We start from the raw sequence: 20,797 nt of genomic DNA, 5'->3' as shown, positions 1-20,797 counted from the left end.
CGAAGATCTGACGAGGCTCTTCCCAAAACAACACTGTTTGATGCGGCATGTGCTGCAAATGTTGTAGAATTATTAGGTAAATATTGGATTTTATTGTGTTCCGTGATGTATACTTCAGTATATAATATGTCCGTTAATGTTCTTACGTCGTCATGCTTGGGCGACACATTTTCACACGACAGCTGTAAGAGTTATACGAGGTTGAACTTCCTATTCGCCAGCTTCTTTTTCCAATTTGCCCGTTCCACCTTAGGTTTTAAGGTGGAACGGGATCATGTGAACAAGAAGCTGACTTCAGCTGTGACAGTCAGCTAATTTAGCGGTTGAATACTCGTGAAAGACACTGACCTGGGAACGTTTCTAATAAATATCAAGTTTGAGCTGTTTCTGTGTTGTTTTCAGTGTTAATCTAACTAGCTAACGTTAGGTGTGTGTGTTTCCTGCAGCACTGTGCATGTAGGTTAGATAGTAAACGCAGTGCTCTGTTTATATACTGCCGTGTCCCGAGTTACCTGCCAAGTTTGGACTCGCCGAAATGGATTATACTGTCTCGCTGTTTTGACAGGATTTGTCCAGCTAAGTGAAGGACAAGCGCTACCAAGCAAGCGGAGTTTGAAGTGAAGATGGACAGCGACCGTGGAGGATCGCCTTCCAGCCAGGGCTCCAGCTCCAGGGCCGGAGGAGGAGGCGGCTTTGGGGGCCTCTTCAGGTCGACTGGACCGGGCTACTCAAACTCCGAGCTCGCCGGAGTGCCGTGTAAGTCAGTGCAACTGAAGTGAAGCATAGCTGTTAAAGGGGAACGCCACCAATGTTTCAAAATTTCAGACGACTTTAATGGATAGAATATGAGAAAGTTGTTCAGAGTGGTTTAGTGTGAAATGCTCGATTCTAAAAAAAAAAAAAAAATCCCAATTCAGAATTATAAATTTCCCCACTTAGATTTGTTCACAGTGGTGGGGATGGGAACCAAACGTATAAAGCTAAAGTTTAATGACCCTGAAGTCTCAACATTACGTTTAACAACTCAGAAATCATGTAGGTTCACTGGTCATTTGGATTGTGGAAGTGATATTTGGACCCCTGGTTCCTATCTACCATTACGAAGAAATCTGAGTTGGCAAGTTTCTCTACAGTGCACCATTTTACTCCTCTCAGAATAACTTTGTTTACATTTCAGTGACTGAATTATGCAGAAATTCTGAAAAAATGATGAAATTTCTCTTTAAAGGAACAGTTCACCAAAAAGTCAAATTTGCCCATTTTCCCTAAGCATAGTCAGTCAGTCAGCCAAGACATGTTTGGTGCCTGAAATGTGCTTCATTGAAGTTTATATCACACAGCAGAATCACTGACATCCATTGTTTTATAATGTAGCTCCAGTGCCAAGCTAAAGAAGCAAACACTGAACACCAAACAGAAAACTGGGTACATTTGATGTTTTGCTCAACTGTTCCTTTAAGCGTGTGCAACTGTAGCAGTTACATAGACCTGTGGTTCATTCATGAGTAATTGAATAACCCATTACTTATTTATATTTTATGTTTTTTTAAAACAGTGACAGGAATGAGCCCCCTCTCACCATACCTAAATGTCGACCCCAGATATCTGACTCAGGTGAGACTTATGGTCCCTAATGCTAAAGTTATTTGGCACTAACATAACACAGGTCTGCATGATTTTTGAACTCTACAGCATTGTAATGGCTGGTCTTCAGTAATTCGCTAATGCTCACCCCAAGCATGATGCCTGTTTCACTATCATGTACAATTTCTTACAGCAGTAAAAATATTTAAAAATCATTCTAAAAACCATTTATAGTGAAGTTATTATCAAAGTAGGAAAGATAATTCCAGAGCAAAGTTCAGGGATACTGATGACTCACTACTCTTGCGTATTAGAAAAGAAGGTACCAGAAAAATCAACAAGGCTGTATCTCAGAACCAAGAAAACAGGATATTCTGCAACAATAACTTGACCAGAAGCACTAAACTTTACTGAAATGGTGTTGTAGTGTTACACTATGGCCCAATCCCATTTCTTCTTCTTACACCTACCCTTGTTTTCGTAACTGAGTTACAAGGGGTAGTGGTTGAAATCTTGCCCTACGAAATGGGACAACCCTCAAATAAAAAAACAAACAAAAAAATCTTGCTTCATTAACAGCTACTAGTAGTGCTCTGTAGGCGACCCGGCCCGTTTCAGTGATAGCAGAGCAGGGAAAAGTTCAGCTCCTCACTGCTGGGCCTTAGTTATATTTAGGGCATCATATGCTTTCAAAGAGGGGATTTAAGACAATTATTTATTATCACCCACCGCTAATTCTTAGGTGATACAAAGCTGAAGTCAGCTATTCACCAGCTTCTTGTTCAGATTTTCCCGTTCCACCTTAAATGGTGCAGCAGTTACATTCTGGCACTACTTGGGTTTCTTTGGTCGCTCGTGCAGCCATCTTGCCGGTATTTCTTTTTTTCTCATAACACTCTGTTTGGAGTGCCTCTGAAAAATCTCCGTTTGGAGGGCCATGTAGCCCTAACACTTTGCCCTACCCCTCTATCTAAACAAAAATTGGGACACCCTAACCCTAGACGTGAACGTGCAAACAGAGAGCTAAGGACCAAGTGGTAGGGGCAAGGGGTGAAATGGGATTACGTCCAAATGTATGTAGACACCTGCTCACCCACTGTTTCATCTGAAACAAGGCAGTAAGAGCTTTTATTTTGCTGGGACTGTTTTAGACTAGATGTTGGAACATTATTGTGAGGATTTGATTGCATTCAACCACTAGAGCGCTAGTCAGGACTGGTACTGATGTTGGACAATCAACATGGAGTGTGCCTCTAAAAAACTATTGGATGGAGCGTCATCACTACAGATAACACAGTTCTACTGAGTTCCACTATGAAAACAGTTTCTCGTCCATATAGCAAAATATTGTAAATTTGTCTGCAAAGTTGGTAGCTACATGATTTTCAGTTAATGACAGGAACATCACTGAGCACTTTATTAGGTACACCTAACTTGTATCCTAACTCATTGTCCATTTTATTAGTTCCACCTACCATATAGTGCACTTTGTAGCTCTGCAATTACAGACTAGTTTCTCTGCATACTTTGTTAGCCCCCTTTTACCCTGTTCTTCAATGGTCAGGACCCCCACAGGGGTTATTTGGGTGGTGGATCATTCTCAGCACTGCAGTGACACTGACATGTGTTAGTGTGTGTTGAGCTGGTACGAGTGGTTTTTAAACACCTCAGCGTCACTGCTGGACTAAGAATAGTCCACGAAGCAACAATGTCCAGCCAACAGTGTCCTGTGGGCAGCGTCCTGTGACCAAAGATGAAGAACTAAACGACCAACACAAACTGTGCAGCAACAGATTAGCTACTGTCTCTGACTTTACCGCTACGAGGTGGACCAACAAGGTAGGAGTGTCTAATAGAGTGGACAGTGAGTGGACACACTGTCTCCTAATGCTGTAAAAATCTGTATTCTGAGCACTGCCTTTTCAAAATATAATGGGAAATGAAAACATATTACTGTATTCCAAATACCTACAGTCACATGCAAAGGTTTGAGCACTGTTTTGTTGATTTTCTAAGTGAAAATAATTCAAGACGTCCTCTACGGTGATTTTTTTCTGCTAATTTTAATGTACAATTTCTATTTATTTGCTGAGTTTAAAATATTCGAAAAAAATAATCATCATCTTCTCAACCCACTTGATCCCACTGGGGTTGTGGTTGCAATAGGGAAACATGTCATAACTTTTGCACAGGCCACATTTTGTACTGTTTTTTTTTCACAATATGTTAAATTCAACAAACACAAACTGTGCATTAACATGTGAAGAAGATGTGTTAACTTACTTTAACTTTTCACAGATCAACAAAGCATGTCATGTGCCCAAACTTTTGCATACAAATGTATTTCTGAAGAATTGTATTCCATTACCCAACCCTGCTGATTCATGAGCTTTTCATAAATTGTGAGAAGACCTGGCATGATGGGGATGAATAGATAACTTTTCTGAAATCTGGGTAGCAGAACTATGAAAAACCTCTCACTAAGGCTCATTGTTTGTCTTGGTTTGTCTTGTATACCTGTGTATTATAGGATGCAGATGAGTTCATTTTGCCCACTGGTGCCAACAAGACCAGAGGGCGCTTCGAGTTGGCTTTCTTCACAATTGGATCATGCTGTATGACAGGTACATCCCCTCCACCCTTTTGCAAAGTCTATAATAGTTCTGTATTTCATTTGGGTGGTTTTACATCCCAAGGTGTAAATCCTGGCATAAAGGGGAACACCATTGATTTCAAAAATTCAAAGTAAAAAAGTGGGTAAGTTGTGAACAAAGTCATTCAGTGTGGTTTAGTGTGAAATGCTCTGTTCTAGAGAAACTTACTGAGTCAGAATTGTTCACAGTGGTTGTGATAGGAACCAGATGTCCATCTCTAAAAGCTTATTCACAAAAAGTTATGACATGAAATGGTTATGAATGCTCAGCCTGTTGCCAGAGACACTGCTTTATGGTAGTTTTGTGAAAAGGTTTTGACCTAAATGGTTTTTTAATCAATTTATTTTAATCTATTCATGGTAAAGGGATACATGAAGGGTGATCTAAGACAAAATAATCCCTAAAGAAAATCTACCACTATTTTACCATCATCAATATAATCATAATGTGTAGGTTTTGGATAATAAATAAAATGGCTATATTTGTGTTGTGGACATCGACCCCTGGTTCCTGTCACCACCACTCTAAAGAAATCTGAGTCGGTATGTTTCTCTACAAGTTAAACTTCTCAGGTATTTGTTTAAACCTCAACAACTGAGTTATGCAGACATTTTGCCCCTTTAAGGCACTGGCAGTACTGTAGAGGTGAATGATATGAAAGGGTTAATAATACACATAAAGCAGAAAGGAGTTGTGACGAGCTGTGTGATATATACATATATTCTTGTCATAACAGCTTCTCTACTACTTTACTATCTACTGCTAACTGATCCATTAATCTGTCCTTCCTGCTTTCACACATACTGAAAAACTGTTATGATCTTATGATATGATTTGAGCTGTTTTATGTTTAGGTGCTCTGTTTGGAGCCATCAATGGACTTAGAATGGGACTGTCTGAAACCAAGCATATGGCCTGGTCTAAACCTCGTAATGTACAGTGAGTTCTTTTCTATTACCTGTTAATTCTAGCAAAAGAAAAACAGATGAAGACTGTAAAAAGCAGACTTCTTACATTCTAGTGTGTATGTGTGTGTGTGTGTGTGTAACGTTAAGTGGACTTTCTAGTGTGTGTATATATATATATATATATATATATATATATATATATATATATATATATATATATATATATATATACTAGAAAATCCACTTAACGTTACACTCATTGACCGGTCAGTTAGACTTATCGTTACTTTGAGTGAGATTTACTTTGCCTTTTCACTTCCCATCTATTCATATCTTATCCTGGCTTTTGATTCTAGTTGTATCACTATTGATGTCTAAGCGGTGCTTTCACTCAGCAAACAATTGATTAATGAAGTCAGGGATGTAAAACAGATCATTTAGTGTGGTATTTTGTTATTTTAGTATGATCTCCATGCAATTCCTTTGCATTTTCCTCCAGTGTACAACATTATGATATTCAGCCATTAGAGGGCAGTGTTTACTATGGATTGATTTTCTGGTTTGGCTGCTTGGGTTCCTTAAATGTTGCTTCCGCCTCTTAGGGGCATAATCAGATGACTCATTCGCACAGCGTAGGTGGCATGTTCCTCTTCCGTGACGCCAGAGAGCGGCTGCTGTACAGACAGGCTGACAGGCAACACGGAACTCTGTATGTGGCCACGGGGAGCTCAATATGCAGCTCTGATATCCAGCTACTCTTACTCATTGTTTTTACATAAAATTACACCAGTTTATAACTTATAGATATAGGACTGCTGTTTCAGTTAGTGACAGTGACATCCATAAAAGACTTCAAACCTAACAGGCCACATTTTAAAGGGGTAGAAAATTAAAAATATCAGTTATCCTTGTGTCTTTGTTATAAAAGCATTCCTTACATAACGTTAAGTTAATAATACAGCAGCTTTCTGTTGGTGCAGTGCATATGTAACCAGATTTGTGGTCCAACTTTAGCTCATTTCAGGCTTGAAGAAATTGCTCAAGCAAGCTTGTGGAATATGTTCTGGCTTAGCGAGAGCTAACCTCAGATTTCAGGGGCTGATAGAGTGATAAACATTTCATTGAAATTCTAAACAAAATTCAGGATTTTGCTTTTCTCTAAGTAGTTTATTTATCATCTACAGTGGTGGAATGAGGCAAAAAATTAGCTAAATTTGTTCATCTGTTTGACCAGCAGCTCAAACACAGCTGTGCGTACAGAACTGTGACCTGGTATAGCTGGTGGTCAAGGCCATGGAAAGGCACATAACTGTGTAAATCCAGTTATGTGGCTGTGTGTGATGCCTCACACGTATGACCTATATCTCTCTCAGCAGAGGGGCTGTGGGACGTGAGAGTGGTAGAGACATACATGCTCTCAGATGTAGTGTACCCCACACTGTACAACAGTATTTCTTACTACCACCTGTCAAGGAGAGACTCAGGAATGTTACTACATGGGTCGCTGTTTCCACATGTTATTTAAACACTGCAAGGGACAAATATGAACTTGTTTATGTAGAGCTGACATGCTGAACGAGAGCCCCCTTGTCCTCTTACATTAGAGTAATATTGTAATGCTGTATCCTTTAGCTCATTTTTAAAAGGCCCAAATCATGAAAAAAAAATCCTAACTTTACTTGATTCTTTGTGTAGCATGTAAACAATGTTAAAATTTCAAAACATACCGTTCACCCCTTAGTGTATATGATCCATGTAGGGAAACCGGGAAAACAGCCCATTATATGTATGTATGTGTGTATGTATATATATATTTTTTTGGAATAAAAGTGTTTGTATGATAATATGTAAATATTGTAAAGTTGTTAACATGTGCAATTCATTCCCGTGTCCATTCAGTCCATATATTTTAACTGTGGTGCAAAAACAAAGTTTTTAATTGATTGTTTTTATGATGTCACAAAAACCAGCACATTTACATATTTCTGCACTTTTTTGGTGCATAAACCCACACAAATGACATAGATGGACCTCAGGGAAAAAAAATGAACCCTTGTGTGGTGTTCAGGTCTGTGGGACCCATTTTCAATGTTTACCAAAAGAAAAAATGACATGATTTATTATATTTGACCACAGATTCCTTGGCCTTTGCTCATTCTCTGGGAAGAACATATAAAATAACACATTTTCAGTGTCTTCATACTGTTCACCCCCCCACACATTTATATTACACATGTGGTGTTGGGTGAACCTGCGGGGAGTAAAAGTGTGGAGGTGCTGTGTCCTTTGCTCTGTTCTCCTCCTACATGGCCTGCTGTTAGTGTGTGTCTGTGTGTATGTGTTTGTATTGGTGTGTGTGTGTGTGTGTGTGTGTGTGTGTGTGAGGTGGACAGCATGGACTGGCTGCTGACTGGCTACAGCTGCTAAAGGAGAACCGTACACTGGACACTTGTGATATTTTAAACATCTGGTATTTTTACATAAATTGTTATGGCTGTATTGATTTAAAAAAAACAGTAATGCGATGGGTCCAGCAGACCACTGAGTAACAAGGGTTAAATGTAGGATTTGGGCCCCTTAAGTTTTAAGTTTAATGTAATAATCTAACAAAGCATGCTTTCCCATTACCAGAGATGTAAGCAGGCTTTCACTCTTATTAGTAACATTCATGACTCAGTCTAACCTTTTCACTCCTAAGACTGTCTGTCAGAAGGATTAAGTCTTCTGGTGAAAGGACATATCCTTTACTTTCTCCTGCAGAGTACTAAACCTGGTGACCCGTCAGGGTGCTACATGGGCAAACACTCTGGGCTCACTTGGTAAGTGCCCTAATTTCTCTCTCTGCACATGTGAAAGATATTGTTCACATTAGCAGCCAGTTGCACTGCCACCTCAGAGCGCCTAATCACATGAATTGTAAGATCAGACTACACAGGTCATTTGAGTTTTGTGCTGAATTGCTAAATAGCCCTTTGTCTGACTGAAACTGCCATTAGATTATTTGTGTGTGTGTGTGTGTGTGTGTATGCGGGCAGCTCTATTGTACAGTGTCTTCGGTGTGGTCGTAGAGAAGGCCAGAGGAGCGGAAGATGACCTCAACACTGTGGCTGCTGGGACGATGACTGGAATGCTTTATAAATCCCCAGGTAAGAAAACAAAGGGGAGTGTTTGCAAACCGGGCTGCTTTTAGAATAGAAATGATTTCCTTCCTGGAGATGTGCTGCAGTGGGATAGGAAAGGAAGCACAATTAATACCGATAAGGAGGGGAAACAGAAAACAGTGTTCTATCCCATGATCCACTGAACCCTGAGGCACTTTGTGTTTGAAGAGTTTTTCATCAGGTTTTTTCGCAGATGCCAATTTCCAGGTCATAGTAGTTCCTCGACATGCTGCACCAATGAACTGAAATTAGCCTCGCCCATTTCCGAGAAAAGGAACCATGTTTCACATGCACCGCCCGTGGAAGAAGTTTCACTTCTTTGTAATGTTTGACTTTTCACTTTTAATTTTATAAAAATAATAAAAATAACTGCATTTTGGGCTTTTTACTATAAAACAGCAATGAACTAAATTAGTTCTTAGACTGTATTTTGCAATGCTCAGCCGGGTATCGAAATTCAGTACTTATGCTACTGACTGTCATTCAGTGCAAAAGTTTGAACACTCCCAGTCAGATGATATGTTTTGTTGATTTTTGAAGTGAAACCAAGTTAACACATCCTCTACAGGGAACAAACTGAAATACATTTTCTGCAACTTTTAGGGCACAATTTCTTTGCTTTTACTGAGTTCAGCATTTTGGAAAAACATAAAGTATAACTGTGCCATTACTTTTGCTCAGGCCACATTTTATGTTATTTTTTTCCCCAGTATGTTAAATTCAGCAAATAGACAGTAACTGTGTGTTAAAATGTGCAGGAGTGTGTTCTCTGTAGAGGATGTGTTAACTTATTTTCACTTCACCAGGGGGTCTTCAACTCTTGCATATGACTGTAAGCAGTGAGTCTTACTGTAGTCGACTATATGTTCTTCTCGCCTGGAGTACAATAAATACAGTGTCAAATATTGACAATTGGTTTGAAATAGCGCTCAAATCTAAACATCTGATGCCATTTTTTTTAAGCCGTTATCTGCTGAAACCAAAATGGTTACAGTATTATCGTGCATCTGTAATTGAAACTCTTTTGAAGCAGAAGTGGTTTAAACAGCTGAAAACTCTGAGTGCTGGTAAGTGCTGACATCACAACGAGATGATAAAGTGTGGGAGGTTTGACATTGTTTCTAAGGTAAACAAATATATAAATATCTCAAAAAAACCCTAAAATATCAGATATAAAAACAAAAAATTGGTTAGTCTTTTTTATGTTATCGCAATCTGACAAAGAAGATTCATGCTATGCAGTATCAAAAGATTATGAAAAGTTAAGTGCTCGAAATTTTGATGGCCACTGTACAAACTTAAAAATTTTTAGGCTAATCAGAATGAGCACTACTGTCAGTCAGGCCTTCCTCCAGAAGTGATTCAGAATCACACCAGTCAGTGACCCAGACAGTCTTGTGGAACTCAAAAAAGATGGAAATGAAACTAGAATTTTGCTGGCTAATCAGCAAGAAAAGAATTCCAGTTTATTGAATTCAGACGGGTCTCTTTAAGATGCTGGCAACGGCCAGACATGCAGCTAGAACACACTGTAAATTCCCTGCACAAACAGGTTTTTTTCAGTAAGCTGCTCAACAGTTCAGATTGAGTTTGTGTATGGAATACTTGTGGGTTGTGTGAGCTTTGGGAAATGGACTCTAGGTCAGTTGAATGCCTGTAAGCAACTGGGGAAAGGAACTGTAAGCCAAAAACACAAAAAATACACGTGCTCACATGTGACTCCATTGTTTTGGGAAGTACAGTGATGGGGAAACAAGTATTCAGACACTTACTGTTTAAGATACTTCCAGTGTATGTATTCACTTCATATTCACACACATGATATCTTTTAATTTTGGATGTATGAAGATCAGCAAAAAGTGTGTATTTATACCTAGAAACAAAGAGAGGTTCAAACAAACATTGGCAGGAAAACAGTATTCAGACACCACAAATAGTAGCATTAGTTAGTAGCAAAGATGTTGTTGACAGTTACAGCTTTGAAACATGTACATTAAGAAGTAATTACCTTTTTGCAGCATTGTGGTTTGATTTTGTCTCCTTAAATTCTCCTCTATGTCCCAGTATCACTCCATTCATGTTGCCTTCAGTGTCATGTAATGACCCAGTGTTCATGGGATTATACACACAACACTTCTTACTCCAAACATGACGAGTTGGCAAAGAATTCTGTTTACATTGTTCTAAAACAGTTCTGAATTGTCTAAATGTGTGTTTGAGTAAATTTTAGATACAAATCACTGCTTCTTTTTTTGGCAGAAGTTTTGCGTGGGTTGTGGGAGCTGAGATGATTGCAGTGCAGTTCATGGCTTACTATTCTCTGGGTAATGGCTGTTCTTGTGGCTTTGTTCTAGTGACTTCTTACCGTCTCTCTTACCATCCTTATCAGTAATCTGAGAGAAATCTTGCGTGGCACATTTGTCCGGGGACGATTCAGTGAACTTTACACTTGCAAATTATCGAACCAGTTGTATTGGTGGGGATGTGTGCTTTGGCTCTGTAGCTTTTTCCAGAGTAGAGTGTATAATAATAATAATAATAAAATTGTTTAATAGTGTCGTCCTTGAGAACTTTAGGAAGCTCAAGGTTGGTATAGTGTAGTGGGTAACACCTCTGCCTTCTATGCTGTAGACTGGGGTTCAATCCCCACCTGGATAAGCACTACCTACACCTACACTATACCAATAAGAGTCCTTGGGCAAGACTCCTAACACTGCCTTCGCCTACCTCTGTAAAAATGATCAAATTGTAAGTCGCTCTGAATAAGAGCGTCTGCCAAATGGCATAAATGCAATGGAAATGTCATTCAGCCTTCACCATGATTGGCAGGAAGTCTTCCTGACCAATGACAACATCTTTTATAATGACACCAAGTGCAATTTGCACAAGAGCAGTTTTTATTTCAGTTTTTGCAGCATTAATGTGTAGAACTTGATTTGTTTTTCTTAAGTACAGTCAGGTCCAAAAAATGACTGTAATTCCTAAACGGTTAATGCAATGTTTTTGTTTAACCCCTTAAATTAAAGCTGGAAAAAGCTGCAAAACACGTCTCAATACTTTCCCCTCTCTGTATCCTGAGGAATAGACTGTGCCCTTTAGTAGACTGTTAGTAGACTTTAGTCTGAGGCATCAAAATCCCTTTTTACAGTCCAACAGCCAGCAACAAACTAGGTGATTTATGGGTCTGCTGGCAGTTTTCTAAGTGTGTTTTTTACAAATCACAGCAGACACCTGATCAACAAGCCCTGGAATGGCCCAGCATGCACTGTGGTGCAGTTTTCAGAAGGGGCCGTTACTAGAAAGCATGAGCGTGCATGCTTGTGTGTGTGTGTGTGTGTGTGTGTGTGTGTGTGTGTGTGTTGTGGTGCACACGGGAGGTGGAGGTGAGGCCTGTGAAGTTTTTTGCCAGTCAGCTGAAAGGAGTAGGCTAAAGTTCAAATTCAGATAAGGCGGTCGTGACAGCAGCTCCCAGCCCCCATCTCGTCTTCTCCCTTCCACCCAGCTGATTTGGCTTTGGCCCCAACAAACCTGCTCGTTCTAATCACGAGTTCACTGATAGCTTAGAGCGATACTTCAGGTTCACATGTCACCCTCAAAGGCGTCAAACCGTTTTGTTTTTCCGGACACAGAGGAAGTTTTGCTTGATTTTATTGTGCATATACGGTCGTAAAGCTATAAGCCTTTTTGCGTTTTGTTTTACAAGCGTCTCCATCCAGTACAAAGTCTCTTGTTCTGAAAAATGTGTTCTTTTTTTGTTGTTTTTCACATCAAGGGACAGCTGAGTAAACAGAAACTGAATATGTGGACGTGCGGGGATGCAGGGTCATAGAGAAAACTGAAAGATTTTGTCATAGGATTGAGAGATAAGTTTGCTTGGGAAAAGGTAGCTTATCAAGGCTGTTGTACCTTTTTTTTAATCAGTTTACCTAATACAGCGGTTCCCTAACTAGTCTGTGGGGCCCTTAGCTCTTTCTCTTCCTCTCTCTAAATATATATATCGTTGTTGTCTGAAGAAAACTTTTATCTCCATTTTTGTTGTTTTCCAGTTTTTGACACAATTTCAAAATGCCTGTTTCTCTTTACATTTTGTGTAAATTACATGATGAATGGACCAAAAGAAATGTCCCAAAATGACTTGGAAAAAAGTTTGGTTCCTTTAACTTACATTAAAAGTAAAGTAGGTTTTTTTTCTTCTCCTATAAAGTTATCATTTCGGAGATACAAGGTTTTCTTCCAACAACAGCACGTGTGTGTGTGTGTGTGTGTGTGTGTGTGTGTGTGTGTATTATATATATATATATATATATATATATATATATATATATATATATATATATATATATATGTATGTGTGTGTGTGTGTGCTGTCCAAACAAAATCTTGTATCTCCAAAAAGGTAACTTTGCAAGAGTAGGAAAAAATATTAATAACTTTCAGTGTAAGTTAATGAAACAAGAGTTTTGACAATCTTAGTCTGCTCATCCTGAAATTTTGACACAATGTAAACAACAGCTGGTATTTGTAAAGAATTTGAAAAAAAAATAAAGATGAAATGTTTTGTTCCTACAGCAACAATATGTATGTTTTGCACAGTCTTTTTTTGTTGCTACTGTAATCATGCAACTCCTTGTTGGATTAATAAAGTTTCTGTCTATCACTGACAAGAGTCAAAGGAAATACATGGAAATTATAACCTGTAGCCAGGATGCAGTTTGGTGTTTAACGGCTTAATGACTTAAACTGATGTTAAAGTCACAAATTTGTAGATCCTGTACATCTTTACAGCTTTTTCTAGTGTGTGTACATTTTGCACAGTCCTTTTTTTCTGCTGAATAACCCACAGTCCATAGCCCATGTCAAATCATGGCTCAGAGTCCATATTAAGTTTTTATCTTTCATTTATCGTATTAAAAGTTGTCTTTAAGTCACACAGGACTACTGATTTTAAAGGGCCCATATCTTGGAAAAACTAATTTTCCTCACTGTTTTGAAAAGAACAGTTCAGTGTAGTACATAGACATGCTAAAGTTTCAAAGCGTACCCTTTCTGCCGAGTCCATGAAGTCCACATATTGAAACTAAGCTGCAAAACAGCCCATTCACTGTTTTTGTGACGTCACAGAAATCAGTCTATTTACATATACTTGACTATTGAGCCTACGGCTCCACCCATTCACACTGAAGTTATTTCAGCCCAGGCTGGTTTTTGAATTAGGCACAATATACGGCAGCCAATCAGAACAGAGTCTGTTTACATATATCAGTTTTAAAGGTGCAGTAACAAAAACAGCCTGTTTAATTCTAAAGGATAAAGAGAGGATGTACATTGTTCATAAAAATGTAATAAAGTGAAAAATGAAATGAAAAAATGAAATGTTTTTGGTGCATGAAGCCTAATAAATGTTGTAAATTGACCTCTAAGTAAGAGAAAAAATATAAGAAAAATTTAGAGCCCTATCTAACAAAACAGAAAATTCTGACTTCATTATGAATAAATATATGGAAATGATAATCAACAAAAAATAATAAATAAATAAATCAAGTGAGTATAGTTAGATATTCATCCGAAGCATAATTATGCAAAAGTTTATTGCTTTATACTGATCACAGAACAAATTGTGAGGCATTTTGTCTCATCAAAACAGGAATCCAAAAAATAATTTAGGTTATAATAGGTTATACCATGCAGTTCTGCAGTACTAAACATGCAAGGATATTTAGCAACCATTTATTTTTAATGCAAAATAAGATACTGTACATCAGAGCAACTGACACATAGTGAGTTACACCTCAAAACAGAGAACCTAAAACAAATCTGCAGGGCTGTGTTTTGTTAATCTGGTCCAGGTCTGAATGACTTTACTGATGTTTCCATGACTGTGGGCAGTGTGCTGCTCTGAGAGCGATGGGTGTGGGCACAGCGCAGCGAGAAGAATAAGTGCAGGCTCTGACTAAGCTATTACGTAGCGCTTAGCTCATCCCGCACTTATCAGGGATCCCCTGGTGATGGGTGTGGAGGACATGCTCCGTTACATGAGAACTCTATCAGTCCTTATCCCCCTCTACTGACCTGAATGCAGGGTTTTGTCTCTGTTAGACCTAGGTCTGTTCCATCTCCAGTGTTTCGGGGAGTTTTTGGGTCAGTGAGTTGTTTTAGTAGTGACCATGGCTGCCCACTGACAACTTTGACACACTTTGTTCATGTTTTGCCCACCATACAGTCAGAAACATTGTTCTGAAACTTAACCTGGACTAACTTCTCAGCAATTTGGCAGCCGTTTGGATTGGCTGAAGATATTTGAGTTCATGTTGTGGCTGCGTTTTTTTTGACCAACTACTCTGACTCTACACTAATTAGACTGGTCGTGGCACTAATAATCTTTTGTGTGTGTTCCCAAATCCCGGCTCTGTTTACTCTTTGAAGCCAGCAGCCACGTCTCGTGTGCATAAAAGAAATGATCACCTGTCTGGGCTTGATCTTGAGCTTGGCCTTGAAATGTAGTCTGCTTTGTTGCTGTTCCTTCACCCGTGCATTTCTGTGTGTGTTGTGTTGTAGGGGGTGTGCGTGGAGCAGTTCGTGGGGGTGTTGTCGGCTTGGTGCTTTCAGGACTCTATGCCCTGTACAATAACTGGGACCACCTGAAAGGCTCCCCCACTCGCTACTGAGCCAAGAGCATCCACAGTGGTCCTTCAGTGCTGCTAGATGCTGAAAGCCTGTCCTACAAAACTCTTCATTCTGAATCTTTGATGGAGGTTTTGAGGAGATCAAGCACTTAAATTTGAGTTGCAGATTAATTTAATTCTAAACAGCTGATTTTGTTGACTTTGATAGTGCTGTAATTTGTATTTCTTATCATTTTTTCTTTGTCTTCATTTAGCATAATTCATGCGCTGTGTTGAATTGTTGATGTGAATGCAAAACAAATGCTTTTGAATGCTTTGGAAATCCATTTGTAAAATAACAGACTATTGCACTGCATTAAGTTTAAGACAGTATAATTGATAAATGTTTTCTGAATTAAGACTTATGTAAACAAGACTGAGACTAATAAATGTCTATACAGATCTTATAGTCAAGGCTTTCAGTTTACATGCACCTAGGCCAAAGATATTCAAACCCAGTTTTTCACACATTTCATGTTATATACATTTCCTGTGTTAAGTCAATTAGGGTATGTATTATTTCCAAAAGTATTCATTTCAGAATAAAAGCTAAGAGACAGAGTTATGTCTGGTTTTATTTGCTATATCAGATTTTCAGCAGGTTATAAGTTTACATACACAGTGTTAGTAACTGGTGTCATTGCCTTGAAGCAAATGCCTTGAAGCAAATGCCTCGGTTAGCCTTGCACAAGCTTCTCACGTTGCTTTGCCAGAATTTTGGCCGATTCCTCATGACACAACTGGCGAACCTCCTTGTTCAGATATGCTTTTTCAGTCCACAAATTTTCTGTGGGATTCAGGTCAGAGCTTTGTGACTGTGACTCTGATACTTTCACATTGTTGTCTTTAAGCCATTGTGTCACAACTGTGGAGGAATACTTGGGATCATTGGGTCTCATTCACCAATATCTTTCAAAGTTTTTTCTCAAATTTGTTCTTGAGAAAGGTCCTACTTCAGATTCATGACATGCTCTTAAATCACAGAGCTGCTCACACTTGAGTGCTCTTGAGTGTGCGTAGATTTTTTTTTCTTACCTAAGAATCCCAAATAAAACATTGGTGAATATCAGAATCTTCATGTGAACTGCGCAAGTTACTTCTTAAGAGTGGTTGGTGAAAGAGGCCCATTGTTCTGCTTGAAGGCCCAGCTGTGGCTAAGTTTTAACTTTATGGCTGATGTTTTGAGGTCTTGCTTAAGTATTGTAGATAATCCTGTTTCCTCATGATGCCATATTTTTTTCTTAACATGCATTTTCCACAGCATGCATTGTGGTCCCAAGATTTTTGTATTTGCAGTTGTTTGTACAGATGCTAGTGGTACCTTCCCATGTTAGGAAGTTGTTTCTAAGGAGGACCCAGACTTGTGGAGGTCCACATTTTTCTGGAGGTCTTGGCTGAATTGCTTGGATTTTTTTATGATATTGAGGACAAAACAGCAAAGTTTCAAGTTAGGCCCTTTAATACAGCCACAGTTGCACTTCTGATTAACTCTTTATTACAACAACTGGCTAATCAGAAGCCTCTAAAGGTCATTACATCAATTTATTAAATCTTCCAGACTGTTTAAAGAGACAGTCCACTTGGTGTATGTAAACTTTTTGACTCACTAGAAATCTGATATATTGAATTAAAGCTGAAATAATCTGTAATTAATTGTTTTAAAATGACCTCTGATGTGAACAAAGTAGATGCTCTAATTGTCTCATGGCAACGTATGGCAACGTGAAATGTGTGGAGTTTGTAAACTTTTGTCCTCAACTTTATATTGTCAACATAAATATAGCCAAATGAATGTTATTACCAATAAATCATAGCTCTAAATGTTGCATCCCAAAATGGAGCATGGTGGAATAAAACTGGATCATTATAATCATAACATCTCTATTGCTGTCAGTTGGCTTTAGTGCTCAGATGCACTTAGTTTATCTTCAGTGTCTCCACAGTTATCATGCACGTCTGCCAAGACTTGCTGATCTACTAATGAGCACATTTATCAAACCCATTTAATAAAAGCATGAAGCAGCTGATAAGGAGGAAATTACCTCACTGTTGTAAAATAGAACATAAGCATAAAATCATATCTCTTAGAAATGATTAAAAAGTATTAATTGTTGGATTCAAAGGCCACTTGGTGAACCTTTATGATGTAACCTTTATTAATACATCTAGTGTTATGTCAAGAAATGTCCCCTATGTGATCTCTTTTGGAGAATAATGAAGAAGATATTGTTCTGCAGATGAAGAGTTGGACAGTTGCTGTGTCTCTGTACTCCAGTTGGATTTGAAATGAAACAATAACTATGAGGTTATTTCCCTTTTCAGTGCATTTAAAGGACAAGTGACTTCTCAACCGTTTCTTTATCAGCTTTGTGTCACTGCATCATTAGTTTAAGTGCAAAACGTTGATGGCATCTGAATCTGGAGCTGTTGCCTTTCAGCAAAAGTGGCGATGACAACAGGTTGACAAATAAGAATAAATGAACAAAAGACAGCCGAACTACGAAACATGATGAAGAACAGGGTGATAAATATTTAAGTAATTTATTTTGTTATTAAAGTGTTAGTTTGGAAGATTTGTACTTTACTTGAGTTTACATAATTATTAAAATTGAATAATTGTGTGCAAAAGTTTGAACACCCCCATCAACATATCATCTACAGAGAACACACTTAAATATGGGATATTTATGCACATTTTAGAGCACAATTTCTATTTATTTGATACTTGTTATATGTCACGTTTTGTCTTATTTGTTCCTGATATTTCATTGTCATTAAACAGTAACTGTGCATTAACACGTGCAGAAGTATGATTGCATTTCCTTTTATATACTTGAGTGTATTTAAATGTTGATGCATTTTTATGTTCACTCAAGAATATTTTTGGCTTTACTTCCACTATTATATTTTATTATAATTGAGCTATTCACATGTTCTTATTCTGTGACAGATCCTTAACAGTGAGGTGTTTTTTAAGTTGTGTGCATTTTTGGACTCTTTATTTAGAAAAAAGGTTCTATCTCTCAAGAGGACCAATCAGGTTCTGCTTCTTTGTCATGTCACCGCTCTGCTCAGCGACTGTGGATAAAGTTTATAAAACCTTATGAAACATGAAAACGTTGCTGAAACTCTGTCTGTCTTCTTGTCTTTCTTAAGTCTTATTGTCTTAAACTTTATAAATATTAAGCCTTAAAGGTAATTAAATATAACATTTGAATTGATGGGCTCTTAATTACAACATAAACACTGATTCATTCATTCATACATCTTTTCTTTTTCTTCGTTCTCCCATTATGAGACATTTTGGCTCATTAGAGTCACATTTCTGGTATAAAACTAAACCTCATACGGCCTTTAGACTGACCTGCTGCACTGCACTGACCTTTATACTTAATCTGCAAAGCTTTTTTGAATAAGAAAACGATGCTTTGACCTAAAACAAGAAATAAATGCCAGAAAAAAATTAGCAATGAAAATAAATCTAATAAAAATGTCATAGATTATTAAATTTAACATTCTGATACATGTAGACACTGTTAGAACATCAATTTTATGTTTTTAAACAAATTACGAGTATAAACTGTTTATGTTCCTTGAAAATCGTTGCTTCGCCAGATAGAACCTTATAATTCCAAGCAGAAAGTGGGTTCTTAGGATTAAAAGGTTCTATCTGCATTTGATCTGTTCCCAAAAAACTCATTGTACATTTAGAATACATTCAGGGTGTCTGTCATTTTCATGTATGAAAGAAACGTGTTTCACTATCAGTTTTGCAGTTATGTAGGTGTAGATTTGTTAAAGACTGCCGTATAGAGGAGAATGCAGTAGCGTGACCTGGGTTTACCACAAGAAGCAAACCACTAAGAAACCTCAGGAAAGTCCAGAGTACCGTTTGCTAAAAAGTACCAAAAAGCCTGTGGTGTTCAGACAGATGGGAAGAGGAAACTGTGGAGCAGTAAAAACGGATCTGATCATGATGTAAAACAAACCACCTTATTGTGGAACATGCTGACGTAACCAGCACACGTCTTTATAATGATAATGTGACTGTATACGGCAGCAGCAGCACAATGAATACTGAAGTGAATAGAATCATTGTGGCTCAGATCCAACCAAAAGCACCAAAATTAAGTGAATATAAATAGACAATGAGTCAAAACTCACTACTAAAACAACTACCGCCTTTCAGGGCCGAAAAGTGTAGTGAACCTGACTGATCAGATCAGGTACTTACTGATGACACAGGCTGAAGTGAAATACTCCAGAACCAAGCATGAAATAAACATGACAGAGTCTGATGGTGTCTGTCACAAACTTAGTCATTGACTGCAAAAGATTCTCAGCCATCTAATAACCATGACTACTTTAATTAAGATATTAATTTAGCCACTTACTTACAGGCACATAAGAACTCTTCAGAACAGGACAGAGAAAATGCCATAGAGAAATGTTTTAGGGACAAAGGTGTAGGAAATGCACTTTAAAAACAGGTCAAAACTGAACAGCCATAAAATGATCAGTAAAACTGTAAGAGCTTGCAATCACTGTTTTATTGCTTTTTTATTATTCTCAGTGAAAATACTGTCATGTTTTAGGAGGATCTCCACACTGACACTTCAGTTCTCTTAATTACCATGAAGGCCTTTACCTTAAACGTGACCTACATACATACCAACCAGTGCTGATCAGTTTTAAACACAGCATGTTGCTAATAAATGAGGTGAAACTGAAATTCAGCGTCATTTCGTTGCACCACACACTACCACATCAGTGTCACTATAGAGACTGGTCCAGTGCTCAAACAGTCTCAACAGAGGTCCTGTGGTCAGAAACTGACAAGTGATGAAAGGTGTAGAGAGCGGCTGTGCATGAAAAAACACGCATAATACAGTCATATACAAAAGTTTGAACACCTCTGGTCAAATGACATTGCTCGTTCATTTTCTAAGTGAAAATAAGTTCACACATCCTCTACAGCCGGGGACAAACTCAACCACTAAAAGGGCCATATTAAAAAATCTCAGCAAATCTATGGGCCGGAGAATGCCTATGTTAACATTATAATAATGACGTTTTGTTCTAACCTGAACTCGTCAGTGTTTATTCAGTATGCCAAAATGTCAACAGCAAAATATATATGCACTTCTAGTAGACCTTGAAATATTATCAAAGGTTTAAGTTTAAAAAGTCCCCAGGAGGATGTATGTCTTTAAATCCTACCTGTTTGCTCAAATTAGACACCTGGCATCTTTTCATTGCTGCAAAGGTTGATTCATTCTTAGGGTCAATTTCTGAGCTGCTGAGCTGAGCGTTAATGTTGGTGGAACTGCAGCTAAAACGCAGCTAGTGTGTTTGCTGCTATGACTGATGTGGTAGATTTGTGGTGTAACTGCTGTCCCATAGATTATTGATGTGGGATGGAAGGTGGGCACGCACATAATATTGCAGTGCATGCTGGGGATTGTAGTGCAGCAAATTGTGAAACAGATGCAAATTTTAAATAACTTTGCGGGCTGGATAGATTGTGCCTTCTGTTTGACATATGGGCTTTACACGGAAGAGGAATTTAACTGAATTTTAAAATGTTCTGAATAGCAAGTCTGAAGTCATAAGTCTTTAAGATGTTACATCATTCAGTGTAGTTTGATGTGTAGTGCTACACTATTTTATATATATATATATATATATATATATATATATATACACACACACACACACACACACACACACACACGTGTAGGTTCACTGGTGATTTTGGATGGTAAATAAAAAGGCTATATTTAAGTTTTTCTACACTGAACCATTTCACATCAAACCACTCTAGCTTT

General features: G+C 38.1%; 1 protein-coding gene across 1 annotated transcript; it reads left to right on the top strand.

The window, feature by feature from the left end:
- The first annotated feature begins 9 nt into the window (after window positions 1-9).
- On the top strand, window positions 10-17,769 carry timm23b (translocase of inner mitochondrial membrane 23 homolog b (yeast)). The gene is made up of 8 exons (XM_036573782.1): window positions 10-76; window positions 566-756; window positions 1,556-1,614; window positions 4,115-4,208; window positions 5,093-5,177; window positions 7,907-7,965; window positions 8,182-8,292; window positions 14,863-17,769. The coding sequence occupies exons 2-8, from the start codon at window positions 624-626 to the stop codon at window positions 14,970-14,972; spliced, it is 651 nt and encodes a 216-aa protein (XP_036429675.1). The 5' UTR covers window positions 10-76; window positions 566-623; the 3' UTR covers window positions 14,973-17,769.
- The last annotated feature ends 3,028 nt before the right edge of the window (window positions 17,770-20,797 follow it).

The sequence above is a fragment of the Colossoma macropomum genome, unplaced genomic scaffold, assembly GCF_904425465.1.
Source record: "Colossoma macropomum unplaced genomic scaffold, Colossoma_macropomum, whole genome shotgun sequence".
In the NCBI taxonomy this organism is placed as follows: domain Eukaryota; kingdom Metazoa; phylum Chordata; class Actinopteri; order Characiformes; family Serrasalmidae; genus Colossoma; species Colossoma macropomum.
Note: the sequence above shows the minus strand (reverse complement) of the source record. Positions and strands in the feature narration are given on the sequence as shown.